This window comes from Siphateles boraxobius, unplaced genomic scaffold (genome assembly GCF_051911475.1).
Source record: "Siphateles boraxobius isolate OS27281-9 unplaced genomic scaffold, OSU_SipBor_1 130, whole genome shotgun sequence".
Taxonomy (NCBI): Eukaryota; Metazoa; Chordata; class Actinopteri; order Cypriniformes; family Leuciscidae; genus Siphateles; species Siphateles boraxobius.
This window is the reverse complement of record NW_027508734.1, coordinates 8396137-8411342: the sequence shown is the minus strand read 5'-3', so window position 1 is coordinate 8411342 and position 15206 is coordinate 8396137. Positions and strand designations below refer to the sequence as shown.

Genomic DNA, 15206 nt, shown 5'->3' with positions numbered 1-15206 from the left:
ATATATATACTTTAGAGTATTAGAGTAAATGAGTAAAAATGTTTGTGTGTATATACAGTATATATACAGTAGGCCTATATACGCGCACACACACACACACACACACACACACACACACATATATATATATATATATACACGCACACACACATTTTTACTCAATTACTCTAGTACACAAACACACTTTTCGGGTATAATATCGTTAAAATGTAGATTTTGCTTTACCCTACATGAACAATCACATTCAGCAAGGAAAGTCCAGTTTAAAACCAATTTAAACCAGTAAACAACACTGGGCTGTTTTAAGAAATGTTAGCATTTTTAAAGTGTTTGGTAACTGATATATAATATCTCTAACCATTAACTGAAACTAACGCTAGAGGGCCTTTAGTTCATTCATACTCCATGCATGTATGTATCGCTGCAGCCCGGAGACCTGCAGGTGGGAGGAGCTAACGCCACAAGTGGGAGGAGCTTATGCCGCAAGTAGGAGGGATTTCACAAATGTACAAGTAGGAGGAGTTTACGCCGCAAGCGGGTGGAGCTTATGCCGCAAGTGGGAGGAGCTTATGCCGCAAGTAGGAGGGATTTCACAACTGTATAAGTAGGAGGAGTTTATGCCGCAAGTGGGAGGAGCTTATGCGGAAATCCCCAAGCTGTCATTGCCGACGGCGGTGAATGAGTATGGCAGGAAGTAGCGACAGTAATGAAAATAAACGATCAAATATTACGTTCCTCATCATGGTCTGATTTCTTACAGCTTTGTTATTATTTTGTGTGTCCAATACCACTCACTGCCAATGATGACGTCACGTCTTTACACCTTTTACCATACTTAAAGTGATGGTGTTTTAAATTCATCAGGCTGTAGGCCTTATTCAAGCATATTCTACAATTCTACAGTATCAAGTAAATTAACATATTAAAATGTGATGCAATTGGACTCAGTGAAGTGAATGTGTAAATACATGAAAAACATTTGGCTAATGTAAAAAAAAAAAAATTACCATCCATCTTTAAAGCATAATTTTTTAAAATAGCAGACACATTTTCTGTGTATATATGTGTTATTTACAAATATGTGTGTTACACATATATTGCATTTAAATCTCAGGGTGGATAAATTATTTTTTTCAATGAATAAAATCATGTACAAGTCACTCAGAATTGATTGCAAAAGTGTTTATTTTATTTTATTATTTTTAGTCTTTTTTTGTTGTTATTTGTAAGGACACTATCAGCTCATTAGAACTGATCTGCATGCAGTGAAAACGGCAAAATCCAGGTTGGAAGGTTTCTGAATAAATCATTGCATCGCTTTCCCTTCCCAGCATAACCTGGTGGATACACAAGAAGCACAATACGAACTAGGGTTTATAGTTGACGTTGAACATTTACAAACATTAAGAATAATTTCTCAGCTCTGTAGGTCCATGCCAAGCAAGTGAATGGTGGATTTGTACTCAAACCCACACTCCAAACAAGTGGAGATTGAGTACATCCTCCAGAAGAGCTGTATGTAGTGAGACGACTTATTTTTCCAGCATGCAACACCTGAGGTGAAAAAAATGAACATAACATTTAACATTATCAATGATGTTCTTGTTATGCATTTTATTTTTTAATGTCAATATTTACTTTCTAGCCATAAGTAGTGTACCTGATTCTTGAAATTGTCATCCCCAACTATGTCCCTGTACCTTGAGCAAGCCAATGACAGGGGCATGTAGGCAGCATCTCCTTCTCGAAGAACAACTTCAAGAAGTATGTTCTTCAGCAACGCTCCTGATAACTGAAAATATAGCAACAGTTAGCACAGGCCGTTAAAAAATGTTAAAAAGCACATTATATAGCATTATTCAACTACCTTGAAGATGAAGCATGATGGAGGGTCATCGTCTTTTAACATCCATTGCTCATTCTTAAAGAAAAATATAAGTGGATTAAAATTGTTCTATGATACACATTTTAAATCATCATTAAAATTGATTATGCATACCTTGCTAAAAACAGAGGGCACAACTGGGGTTTGGTGAAATGCAAAAATGAAGTAATTTAAAATTAGCTGACTTATATTATAGTTACATAATTTGAAACCCAGCATAGTATATGCATTTTGTTTCATATCAAAGTTCTTACTTTCATATCCAACTTCAGTTTTTTTTCTTCCCATAGATTTCAGGGAGTGCAGAGCATTCTTCTTCTTCTGAAAGAGGATTACAATAAAAAAAAGTGATAAATTATCCATTCATTTTTAATTTAATTAATTTTAACAAATATTTCAATTACATTACATTACATTGTGGATTACGCAGAAAAAAACATAATTACAATGAAAACAAGTTTTAAAAGAATTTCATGCATTGTACAATTTAGTTAGGAGTTGTATTCTAATATCAAATCACTTTACAAAACGTTTAAGACATTTACAATTTGAAAATCAATGCAGTCCTAAAGCGTACAAAAATTATACTGCCACAATACCTTATTATGGTCTTCAGAATCCATAATCTGGAGAGCAAATTGTAGAAATGGAATGCAGAAAAGATCTTGTCATGCACGTTACAGATTTTGTAATTTGTGTGCTACTAAAAAAACTACAGAAATGTATTTGGATACACTTTACCCTTCATTCTGCTTTAATACATTTTAATACATCAAAACTAAAAACAGTGTACAAACGCCATTATGAAATGGTCTTTTTCAGAACTTATTATGCTTTTTTACAAAACTAAAAACTGTACAAAACAAGCTTACCCCTTCACCTCAACGGCACGCTGACTTGTGAAAACCATAGATATCATAAAGGTGAAAACCATTGGTTGAAACGGTTTTCTTCTTTGTTTTCTGATGGATCGCAACAAAACTTACACATTACCACCACCAACTGTGGAGCATAAACCAATAGCTACTACAACACAGGTGATACTAAATAAACCAATCAAAATCCTCTGGAAGTTTGTACAGCCCACTTGCTGCTAACCCACCCATTTGCAGCTTGCTCAGACCTCCGTTTTACATATTAGGCATAGAGTAACGTTAAAGGGTTAGTTCACCCAAAAATGAAAATGATGTCATTAATGACTCACCCTCATGTCACTCCAAGCCCATAAGACCTCCGTTCATCTTCAGAACACAGTTTAAGATATTTTAGATTCAGTCCGAGAGGTTTCTGTCCCTCCATTGAAAATCTATGTACGGTATACTGTCCTTGTCCAGAAAGGCAATAAAGACATCATCAAAGTAGTCCACGTGACCTCAGGGGGTTGGTTAGAATTTTTTGAAGCATCGAAAATACATTTTGTTCCAAAAATAACAAAAACTATGACTTTATTCAGCATTGTATTCTCTTCCGGTTCTGTTGTCAATCCGCGTTCACGAGGCCAGTGACGCTGCTGACGTAAGACGCTGCTGACGTGTTATCTGGTGCGTCCGTGTATTCGAATTCAAATAAATATATCTGGTCAAAATAAATGCTAGTCTGCCCCTGTGTCGAAATCCTTAGACATGTTTGCAAAGATTGTTTTGTTTACAGCGTGCGTCTCCCTCAGACTGTAAACGAAGCTCGGGCGCACCAGACACACGTCAGCTCGTCTTACGTCAGCGGACTCATGAACGCGGATTGACAACAGAACCGAAGAGAATACAATGCTGAATAAAGTCGTCGTTTTTGTTATTTTTGGAACAAAATGTATTGTCGATGCTTCAAAACATTCTAACTAACCCACTGAGGTCACATAACCTACTTTGATGATGTCTTTATTGCCTTTCTGTACAAGGACAGTATACCGTACATAGATTTTCAATGGAGGGACAAAAAGCTCTCGGACTGAATCTAAAATATCTTAAACTGTGTTCTGGAGATGAACGGAGGTCTTAGGGCTTGGAGCGACATGAGGGTGAGTCATTTAATTACATAATTTTCATTTTTGGGTGAACTAGCCCTTTAATTTTTACTGACAGTAGTTAAATGCATGACAGAATGCTGAATGTGCTGTTATTGTCGACCTACTGGAACCTAACATTGCACGTGTAGTTCATAAAGTGATCGACGTGTTCTTGAATTTTTTTAAAACTTTATTCTAGCTCGTGAGCGCGCTCTGGAGGCGGAGCTTAAGTGAAACTAAACCAGCATGTTGTCAAGCAGCAGGTGAATTAATGTATAAGTCGAAAATCACCATCGACTGTGTGCTTACCAATATTTACCGGTTATCTATGCATTTAAAAATAAGATGTTTATATGATTTGACCTAATCATCATGACTCGAAAGGAAAAGGGGTGATTGGGTAATGGGTAAGTAACGACTGATCTGTTCTGGACACATTCACCTGAAGCAATCGCATTTTGAAACGGATAACATTTTTCGATAATTTACACTAACAAATGGTTGTATATTATATGTCATTCAGTAAGCAGCAATGTTATAATGTTACAGCTGTTTGTCTAAAATGTTTAATGTGTCATTGCAACACATCTAACGTTACTACTGCCAAATAATGTTTGTGTGGTAGCCGCATCCACAATACAAATATATGCCTCAACTGTAGCCTAATCATAATAACACATTTGGTTTGTAAGATCAGGTCCATCTGTTTGCGTTTGTATAGATTGATATTAACGCCAAAAATTCATGAATAACTCGTGTCATTAACACTGTAAAATCGGGTGTGCTAAATATTAACAATGCTAGCGGCACAGGATTGAATGGGTGTGCTACGTCACTACACAACAAGAGTTATTTCCTGAATATAAGCTCTGGTCACGTTACCCAAGTAATATTTATAAACGTATTTTCAAGTGTAAGCAGGGTTTTTTTTTATTTTTACATTACCTAATAATAAATGTTATACATCCTGAGATCGAGTGTAAGACCTGTAGACCGGTATTTTAAAACTTATCACAACGAAATAAAATGTTTAAAATCATTTTAATTTCCATATTTAAAAAAAAAAATCCATAATGTTTCTCATCATAAATGTACACGGGCACAAATTAACATCTAAACATATTTCACAGGTCCTCAAATTTTATAGTACATTATAAACATCTGTAAAAAACAAAAAAAACAAAAAAAAGTGCATGTATGGTCACTTTGTAGGCCAACCTGCATTTCGCATCACGCTGGTTCCTTCAACAAAAACCCAATCGGATTTTCCCATAGGCTTTTGGATTATTGCTAAAAACAATCTCTGTGATCAACAAAAGTTTATGATATTTACACGTTTTGTCCATCAAGATAATTTTTTTACAGTAATGTGGTGTTGCGTGGACACGAGACATCTGTTACTTGCATAAGGCAGAGGAGATTGATAGAGAGGGCAAAGGGTAGGTGTGTGACATAATCGTCACAAAACACCCTGACACAAATTCGTGCTTTTTTTTTTGACGATTATGTTTGCAATTCCTTTTTTATTGTGCATATTTATGCTCCTGCAGTTGCACATTGAACATCTGAAATAGAATTTCTTGTTTGGTTGCATCAACAACAACAACAAAAGTGTAAACTGTAAACATTTTAGTCATTCAATACAACGTGATGCCGAAATAAAATTCTTATAATAAAAAATATATAGATATCACCATCATATCAACCATTGTTTACCGTGATTTATGGATATCATTGACTGCATAAATCATGTGCATAGTGGTGGAAACTGACCCTGCAAAATAAGCTTTGTCTCTCCTTCTTTCACAGTATAAGATGTAGAAAAATTATGGCAAAAATACCATAAAGCCAAAAATTTAAATTCAAGCCTATATCAACCTGCAATGTAATGGAAAAAATATCTGAAAATTATCTAACTGGCTAGTTATACACATATAACAAATACTTATGTAATATGTAATATGAAAGTAAATTAATTGATAAGTTTTACAGTATAATTCAAGTTTAGTATAATAATATTAATAATAATAATAATATTATTATTATATAATTTCATTATTTACTACATTTAATTTAATAATAGTATTTTATTTTGAATATATGGTATGGTCGCTATTTTATGCACAGCAAGAGAAGGTTTTATTGCGTTTAATGTTAGATTAGCTAAAGATAAGATTAGATTTTGAAATCACTGACAGTTCATCTCATGATCAACATTTTTATTTCGGGACTACATTAAAAACTTTACTTGTTCAAAATAATAGTAATCTACTTGTGTGTGTGTGTGTGTGTGTGTGTGTGTGTGTGTGTTTATTAGACCAGGACAAGAACTGACACCTGACTGAACTTTTTTCCCCCCCATGCATCTGAATTTTGAGATTTTGGGCTATTTGGGTTTTCATGAAGTCTTGTTTCAAACTAGTGGAAAGAAAACATTCAAAGTACACTTTTAAGTGTTGCTTTATCTATTTGCTTCTGTAGATTTCAATTACAAGCCTGTTTTCTCTAAATAATTTTTTTTCTCCTGCCCTGAATCTCCATTTTAGTATCTTTACATACACCAAACTTTACAGTTTTATTCATATCTATATTCTGAAGGCTTTTACTGAGGGGTTTACATATGTAATTCGCCTGATTTTATACGATATTTTATTCCATTTTATTATTTTCTGTCTTTCGACAGTATTTTCAGATTTATGCAGGGATAAAAAGAAAAATCCTCTAAAAAACTCTAATACGTCAATAAAAGGGTTCAGGGTAATTCAGGGTTCAGATTTTTTTTCTTCTGGAAATGTATGCAAATTAGTGCACATTTAATTGCCTAATAATGCCTAATTTTCATATTAAGATATAACATTTCATTTCAAAACTTTTTTCATTTTCAAACTTTCTTTCGTATGTAATGTTGCTGTTTGAGCATAAAAAAGGTCTTGCATAGACAGTTACAAAGCACACAGACACTATTTTCCTCTATATCAGTAAGCACTGTACCTGTACAAACTCCTGCCCAAGGCATACACAAAAATATGTGTTTTTTGAACATTCAAGCATGAAAACCTCTTCTAGTAGAGCTCAAAAACAAAATCAAGACTTTCAAATCATGGTCTCTTTAATCTGTCTCTTCAGTGCAAAGATGGAAAAGCCCCAAGAGAGGCAGGAAACGCAGCAGGCGTCCCCGCAGATGGCGGCACCTGATGGGGGTTGGGGCTGGGTGGTGGTGGGGTCTCTTTTCGTGACATCTGCCCTGGTGTTTGGGCTCATCCGCAGTCTGGGTGTCTTTTTCGTGGAGTTTGTGCAGTACTTCGATGAGAGTGCTCAGGCAGTGTCTTGGATAACATCGATTGGGTTGGCGATGCAACAGCTAATGAGTAAGTTCATATGCACAAATTCATTCATGACATATGTCTTTATCAACCAACACAATATGGTAAAACCACATTTTGTCTTGGGACATGTTAATTGCGTACGTCTGCTGCACACAGGTCCAATAGCTGCGGCCGCATGTAATGTGTATGGAGCTCGTCCAGTTGTTATGATGGGAGGATTCCTCTCAGGCCTGGGATTCATTCTGGCTTCCCAGGCAACATCTCTTTTGCATCTTTACTTGACCATGGGATTCATTTCAGGTAGATGCTCTTGTAAATAGTGTCCTTAATATTAGCCAGTTTCAGGATCCTGATTGGTGTTGTTCCTCTCTATGTTTTTCTTTGTCAGGTTTAGGCTGGGCACTTATCTTCACCCCTACTATTGCGTCAGTGATGCAGTATTTCACCATGCGCAGATCTCTAGCCTTGGGCCTGGGCTTCACAGGCGTCGGTCTTGCCTCGTTCGCCTTCTCCCCGCTTTTTCAATATCTAGTGGAAGTTTACGCTTGGCGTGGGGCCTTGCTTATCCTCGGAGGCCTCAGCTTCAACATGATCGCTTGTGGAGCTCTCATTCGACCTCTAGGGAATCCCAAAGTTGTGGAAAAGGTATGTGTTCTGATATATAAATCAATAAAATTACATTAATTAATTAATTAATTAATCAATTGATACATTGAACAATTAATAATTGAAACATATTAGAATTATGCAGTTATGTAATTTTTATTTATTTAAAATAAATTATTTTTATTTATTAGGGATGTAAAGCCCAATTTACACTTCTGCGTCGAACTTACGCCGTAGCTACGCCGTAGGCTGTGCGTACCGCGCGTACCTTTCGGCGTACCCTGACGTGCACTTCTCCAAAAATGTAACAATGCCTCAATTCTACGCGGATGCAAGCGCTATGATTGGTCTGCTAGAACCCCTCCCTCGGGTTTCACATGTTCCCTTTGCATGTGTAATTGCGCGTCAGCGCGGACAACGACGCAGAAGTATAAATGAAAACCAACGCGTAGTGTATAGCGTAGAGGCTCCGGCGTAGATCCGACGCAGAAGTACAAATCAGCCTTAATGGTACACAGAAGTCACGGTTCAGAACGTATCTCGGTTTTGGGCTCACGGTTCGATACGAGTTCGGTGCATTTACATGTCCGGCCAAATTGCTTAAAATAAAAAATTAAGGAATTGTTGATTTGTTACTCTAATTGATCGATTGAACAATGCTTTCCAGTAAAATGCAATGGCTGTTTTCAAACTTTTTGGTTTTATTAACGTGTTGTGCGTAGCCTACACTGTCATTTTCTTTGCGCGTGAGAGTACATTAACATGCGGTGACAGTGGATGCACAAAGTTTAATATTAGGCTTTTTCAAGAAATCACGGAAAGTTGAGTGAGAAGGAGAAAAAGAGCCTACTTCACCTTTCCATGAGGAGACGGCGAGTGAAGCGGCACCTGAGGTCCCATTTCCAGGACACGCATATTTCATCACTGGACAGTAGAGACTTCCACAACAAATCACAATGCACAATGATTTTGTCTCATTATTACAGCGAAAACAACTTAAAATACTCCATCATTTTTGGTAATAGATAAGAGTAAGACATAATTTGAAACTGTATGGTCGATTTTTTTTATTTTATTTGTGTACACTCACAATAAAAGCAAAACATTGTGTTTTTGTATAATAAAGAAAACAAACAGGATGTTGCTTTCTGCCGTCCCGGTTTCCTTTCTGTGAGATTTGTGGAGCACATCACCAAAATGAATCGAAACTCAGCGTATAGGCTACTTGCAAGCTCTTGTTTTGGGGTGGTGCGTAGATCGTCACTTCTGCTCTTTTTTCTGTTATGGTGGTTAGCAAACAGCGTTGCATTGCCACATGCGCCCCCTTCTGGATTGGAGTGTGGATCGCCTGTGACTGACTGTATTCACCAAACCGTGACTTATATTACAGTGATTAATAATCTCTTTTTGTGCTTTTCTCAGACTGAAAACACGACCAACCTCAACAGATGGTCCTCTTTACCCTCCCGTATCTACGAGTGCTTTGAGCTCTCCCTGCTTTCACACCGAGGCTTCCTCACTTATGCCGCGGCCATCACCCTTTTCAATGCGGGCTACTTCATCCCCTACGTTCATCTGGTGGCCCACAGCCGTAACATTGATTTCACTGAGTACCAGGCAGCCTTTGTAATCTCTGTAACCGGTGTGGCTGATATCGTGGGCCGGGTAGCCTCCGGTTGGGCCTCGGATCTGGGCAAAATGCGGATGCCCCACATGCTGGTGGTGTGGACTGGGTTACTGGGCCTATTTCTGATGCTCATTCCTGCTGCTGTGAGTTACTCAGGACTGCTGGTTGTCAGTGCGGCCTATGGGTTCTGCGCAGGAGCGATGACGCCGCTGGTCTTCGCGGTGGTGCCGGAGATCGTAGGCATCGAGCGAGTGTTGGGAGCCCTCGGTCTCCTGCAGCTCATCGAGAGCGTTGGAGGGCTGCTGGGAGCACCACTGTCTGGTAGGAGCTCATAAGATTATCACAGTCATTTTATTTAAAGAGGACCTTATTATGCCTTTAATGTTTGTTTTCAGCACTTCTCTTCTAGAGCTGCATGATTAATCATTAAAGACCGCGATTCCTGAAGGACAACGATTAACCCCTGTCTATTAAACGTTTTCAAATCTGTGTTCATGCTGTCGCTGACCCAGAGATAGCAATTGTCATGTATAAGTTTGAAACAGCTTCACAAACAGTCTTTTCAACCACACAGTATCATTATATCTGTTACAAAATATTCATATTATCACAGAAGTACTGGGATGAAAGTTTATTGTTCGGTTATAAACATCAATGTCTATGGTAGCGATCAAAATAGAGCAAATCCCCTTTTGAAAGTAACATGGAGCTTCAAAATACGATTGTATCGATTACATTGTTATGCCACTAGGTGGCGATAAGTGATTGTTAAAAATGTATTAGTCATTGAATCATTCATCCAAACCTATTTTTTTTTTAATATTCATTCTAATTAATTAAATCAAATAGACTGCAGTAATTAATATTTTGTCTGAACCTACATGTTACTACATAACATGTTGTAATTTACATGTTATTTTAACACTTTAAAAATTGGGATTCTCAAATAATCCAGAATCTTGCAGCTCTGCTCCCTTCCCAGTTTGTCAGTAACGCCAAAGACTTTAGATATACAAAGACGGTGCACTCCTATTACTATGAATGGCAGAACAAGTCCCGCCTTCTATATAAAAGAGCCATTTGCCAATTGGTAAAGTCACTGCAGCAGCTGTTAGATCCTGCTATAGAAACAGTCAGTGTACTGAGATCCGCGCTTAAGAATGCACATGCGCATTTTGTCATGATTTGAGCATTTAGAAACTGAATTTATGAAACTGTTGTTGTCAGATTTCATTGATTGATTTAAAATATGAAATTTAATCATAAGCTTGGTGAACAGCTTCAGAGAATTTGATTTCAAAGATGGCCGCCGAGTGAAATAACTTGCCTAAAGGCCTGTTCACACCGGGACGAATTTCGCGCGCGATATTCTCCGACTTTTAACGCCTCGTGATTAAACAAAGGGCGCCAATGTGAGTGTGCACACCGACGCGAAAAATGCCACACGTAAAAGCGTCATTTTTTAAAAAACGCCTCGGGTTAATTTTTTCGGTTTGAATCTATCCGACCAATGAGATTGGCGCTTTTGCTCACGTGTCTGGAGCTTCTGAAGTTACAGTAAAACACAACTTGGGGGCGCTCAAACACAAAACGGCCAAGTAGCGTCCACTGCCGGGAAAAAGACGAGGAAGATGCAAGCCAAGATAAATGTAGAGCTGCTGGTCTCGTTGGTGTTGGAACATAAGGAACTGTATGACAAACGCGACAGTGACTACAAAAATATTGATAAAAGAGAACTGTTATGGAGTGGTAATGCAGAGCAAATGGGCCTTGATGGTGAGTTTCATTTAACTTAATTGTCTTTCATGTACATAGGCTTTCATGTCTTTCATGTACATAAGCGCCATCTAATGTGAGGGAATGAATTTGCGTGTCCACTCGGCTCATCGTCCGCGAAAATCGCTTGGGTGTGAACACAAAAAACGCTGGCGAATAACGCGCGCCGATATTCGTCCCGATGTGTACGGGCCATTAAAGAGACTTTTGTAACACTCTGTTTAGTCCCCATCTCTATGAAGCCCCTCCTTCTGAAAAGCACAATGTGCTCTGATTGGTCGGCTGGATCAGTCAATGTGTTGTGATTGGTCAACCACTTCGAACCTGTTTGGGAAATGTCACGCCTCTTACCATAACTGCGAGTTTCAACACTACTAACTAAACCAGGTCCCGCTCCTTTATTTTGCGTATGCCTTGGGTGGGAATTATTTAAATGAGGAATACTGTGACGTGTTCGTTCCCGGAAGAAAACTCAAGACTATAATGAAGGCGTTTCAGGGAGTTCAGAAACAGTGACACTGATATAGAGAAGAACTGCCTTTGAAGTGACTTTGTGCTTTGTAACTTGGCAGACCCTTTTCATGCTCAAACAGCAACATTACACATTTAGGACAGTTGAAAATGAAAAAAAGCATAATGGTTTAGACCAAATTGATACAGCTCTTTAAATTCTCAATCAGCATTGAAATGATTGTTCCATCTCCATTTTTTCTCTCTCCTAGGCTGGCTGAAGGACTACACTGGAACGTACACGGCATCTTTTATCACTGCTGGTAGTTTCCTCGTGTTAGGTATGTTGGTTACAATGACTATTCCCTATTTCTGGTCTTGTACGGCCCCCCCACCCCCTTCACCATCAAAGAAGAAGTCTCAGGATTGCTCCATTGAAGATGGACTACTCAAACCAACTACCTCGAACTCGGTTTCTGAGAAACGGGGCCCCTCGGATGATATGCTTTACTCAGAAAAAGAGTTAAAGATCTGTTCTAAGAGAGATGTTACACATCCAGAGCAAGAACGAGAAGAAATACCTCAGGAAACGATTCATCTGACTAATTTAAAGGAAACATTATGATTTTGTGATGTTAGAAAATACCTAATGGTGGTAGTGCTAGTTTTTTTTTAAATGATTTTTTATTTGCATTATATCAAACAGGATATAGGCAAATGTTTGTATTGGAATCTTGGCCAAAATGGTTTTTTACAGTTTTGCATAATGGGTATAAGTACAAGTTAGTGAGATTTCCCCAATGCCAAATAATATATATGTATATACATATATATAGGTGAAATTTGCTACTAGTGCTTTTTGGATAGTAACAAGACAATCCAAAGGATGTTCCTTAGATTTTGAGAGTTTTGAAAAGCAGCAGTCTGCCTAACTTGTATAAAGTTAAATACAAATCTGTCTAAATGTCACAAATATTGTTCCAATTTTTTTTTCCTTTAATAAACAACAGGTAGACATACACCATGGTAAAACCATGTTTTTTGGACATGCACTATGAAAATAGTGCCCTCTCAAAGTTATACAATAGGACAATATCAGGAGCATAAATCCTTATCATGACCTAAATGTAATAAAGTCGCTTTAATTATCATTGAAGACCAGCAATATTGCTGCTATTTTTGATTATATAATAATGGCAATATACAAACACCAGCAGCTGTGCAGTGTTATTTTAGTATCATCGAGATACTTTTATAGTTTTTTAAACATTTTTGTTAGTATATATTTTGGTGAAATATTATGGTTTCTCTCGCGAATGTTTTTGCCATCCGAAAAAACTTTTGAGTTCTTTTGCGAGCGAATGCAAAGTTTGTCAGGGAATACAAAAATTTTGCGAGAGAATGCAAAAGCATTGATTTTTTTCTCTCTCTCCCATCTCATGTTTTTCCCCGTCACCATGTCCCTTTTGTGGCTCTGTAGAAGTCAACATTTTTTATTTTATAAAATTTCTTTTCATAGTTAATCATCACAAAATAAGGATTTGTGCCGAAAAGTCCACTTTTGCTTGGAAATCTCTGAATTTATGGAGGGCACTGTATATTAAATACAATGGTATTACTATCTGACACCATAACGCTGTTTTATTTTGGAGAAGTATGCTGGCAGAAATTCTATTTATTTATAAATTTTTATTTTTATTTTATAATAGAATTTTTTGGGTTGTAAGTTATGGTGTCATGTTTGACCTCTGGCACTCTCTGACAGGAATCTGCTTATGATGTTTGGTGGAGTAAATGAGGTTTGTGGTTTCTATTAATCGCAGTTACTGCGTTTTGTATTCAAGGCTAGTCAAACATGTTTTCTGCTAATAAGAACTTTCTCAATTCCAAGCTTTTAAGTGCTTGATCATCACATGTTGTCACATCAAGCAAAAGCTAAGATAAAGGCAAAACAATTTCTTGTTTGGTTCTAGAGGTTAGTAATAGTCAAAGACAGGAAGGCAAGCTAAGGCTAACGTAGCAATGCTAATCCTGTTCAGCTCTTGAGGTAGTATATCATTCTTACACACACACACACACACACACACACACACACACACACACACACACACACACACACACACACACACACACACACACACACACACACTACTTACGTTTACTTGATTATAGTTGGACTTTTCTTGTTCTTGTGTTGCATATGGAGAAATATGTTTTCAAGATGTTCTTTTGCATTGTCCGAGACAATTGATATTGTCTTTTCGGGGTCAAAATGCAATTTTTGTGTATTTCACTGATATCTTTAAAGCTGTGCATATGTTAAAATATTTTATGATGTGGATTTTGCCTAAAGCGAAGGGTTTCCACTGTGATGTTCAAGCTCAGAATATTGACATACTTTATCCACCGAGGTTGCTGACTGAAACAAATTCACTTATGAATCATTGACCAAAGCGTGTTACAAATTGTGTTCTTCAAAGCATTTTTTTTTTGTTTAAACATTTTATTTTACATAAATTCAAGAGATTTACTATTGTATATTAATTTCAACCTTGTTATTTCTCTACTGCACATTGAAAACCCTTTGAATACTAGTAACTAGAATACTACTAATGCTGTTTTAAAAACATTTCTCATGAAACCAAACACGTGAGCCTTAATCTTCATAGAATGAGTCAATGAGCTCAGCCACCGCCAGACTTTGCTTTCTCATGTAACAGGCTCTTATTGCCACACACACACACACACACACACACACACAGACACACACACAGAGTTTAGCCTATAGACCTCAGTTTGCTGGCGCCACACACACAATTTAGCCTATAGACCTCAGTTTGCTGGCATAGCATGAGAAGTGAAACTCTTCTTGAGGTTGGATCAGTTCAGTAGCATTATTAAGTCAGCAATGCAGTTCAGTCACAGTTGGTCTAGTTGTAGCATTGGTTTGCCAAAGCAGGGCAATGACATTCAACATTTCATCATCTGGTTCTGTGAACTTTATAGCTTTAGAATGCTGGTGGACTTTTGATCTAATTAGAAGGTTGAGTGGAATTTCCAATCTGAGCCGATCGGGTAGTTTTATCTTTTACCAGGGTGATATTCACGTGCCTGTTATGCTTTAATTTTCCAGGAAGAGCACTTTGTGGTAAAACAGTTGGGTTTTATTGGAACAATTAAATCTGTGTTAAGTAGACAGATTTGTGTTTTAATGTGGTTAATTAAAATGTCTCTTAAGCTTACCAGGGCTGCATTTGTTTGAACAAATATAGTCATATAGTGGAATATGATTATAATTTCAATTAACTGTTTTGTATTTTAATGTTTTAAAATGTAATTTATTCCTATGATCAAAGCTGAATTTTCAGCATTACTCCAGTTTTCAGTGTCACATGATCCATGAATTTTCAGGATTCTTTGATGCATAGAAATAAATTGCATTCGTTTAAAATATAAATAATTTGTAACATTCTAAATGTCTTTAGTCACATTTTACTGCTTCTTTCTATAAGGTTATATTTATGCAAGTGTTAA

At 37.2% G+C, this 15206-nt stretch overlaps 1 protein-coding gene across 2 annotated transcripts; it reads left to right on the top strand.

The window, feature by feature from the left end:
- The first annotated feature begins 4054 nt into the window (after window positions 1-4054).
- Window positions 4055-12691, top strand: slc16a13 (solute carrier family 16 member 13). Of its 2 annotated transcripts, none has more exons than XM_077227673.1 (6): window positions 4055-4150; window positions 7014-7255; window positions 7370-7513; window positions 7602-7858; window positions 9242-9767; window positions 11945-12691. In XM_077227673.1, exons 1-6 carry the CDS (start codon window positions 4134-4136, stop codon window positions 12295-12297), a joined length of 1539 nt encoding a protein of 512 aa, XP_077083788.1. In that variant the 5' UTR covers window positions 4055-4133; the 3' UTR covers window positions 12298-12691. The 2 variants fall into 2 exon arrangements, with proteins under 2 accessions (XP_077083788.1, XP_077083789.1); XM_077227674.1 differs by having other exon boundaries at window positions 4103-4294.
- Window positions 12692-15206: the final 2515 nt, after the last annotated feature.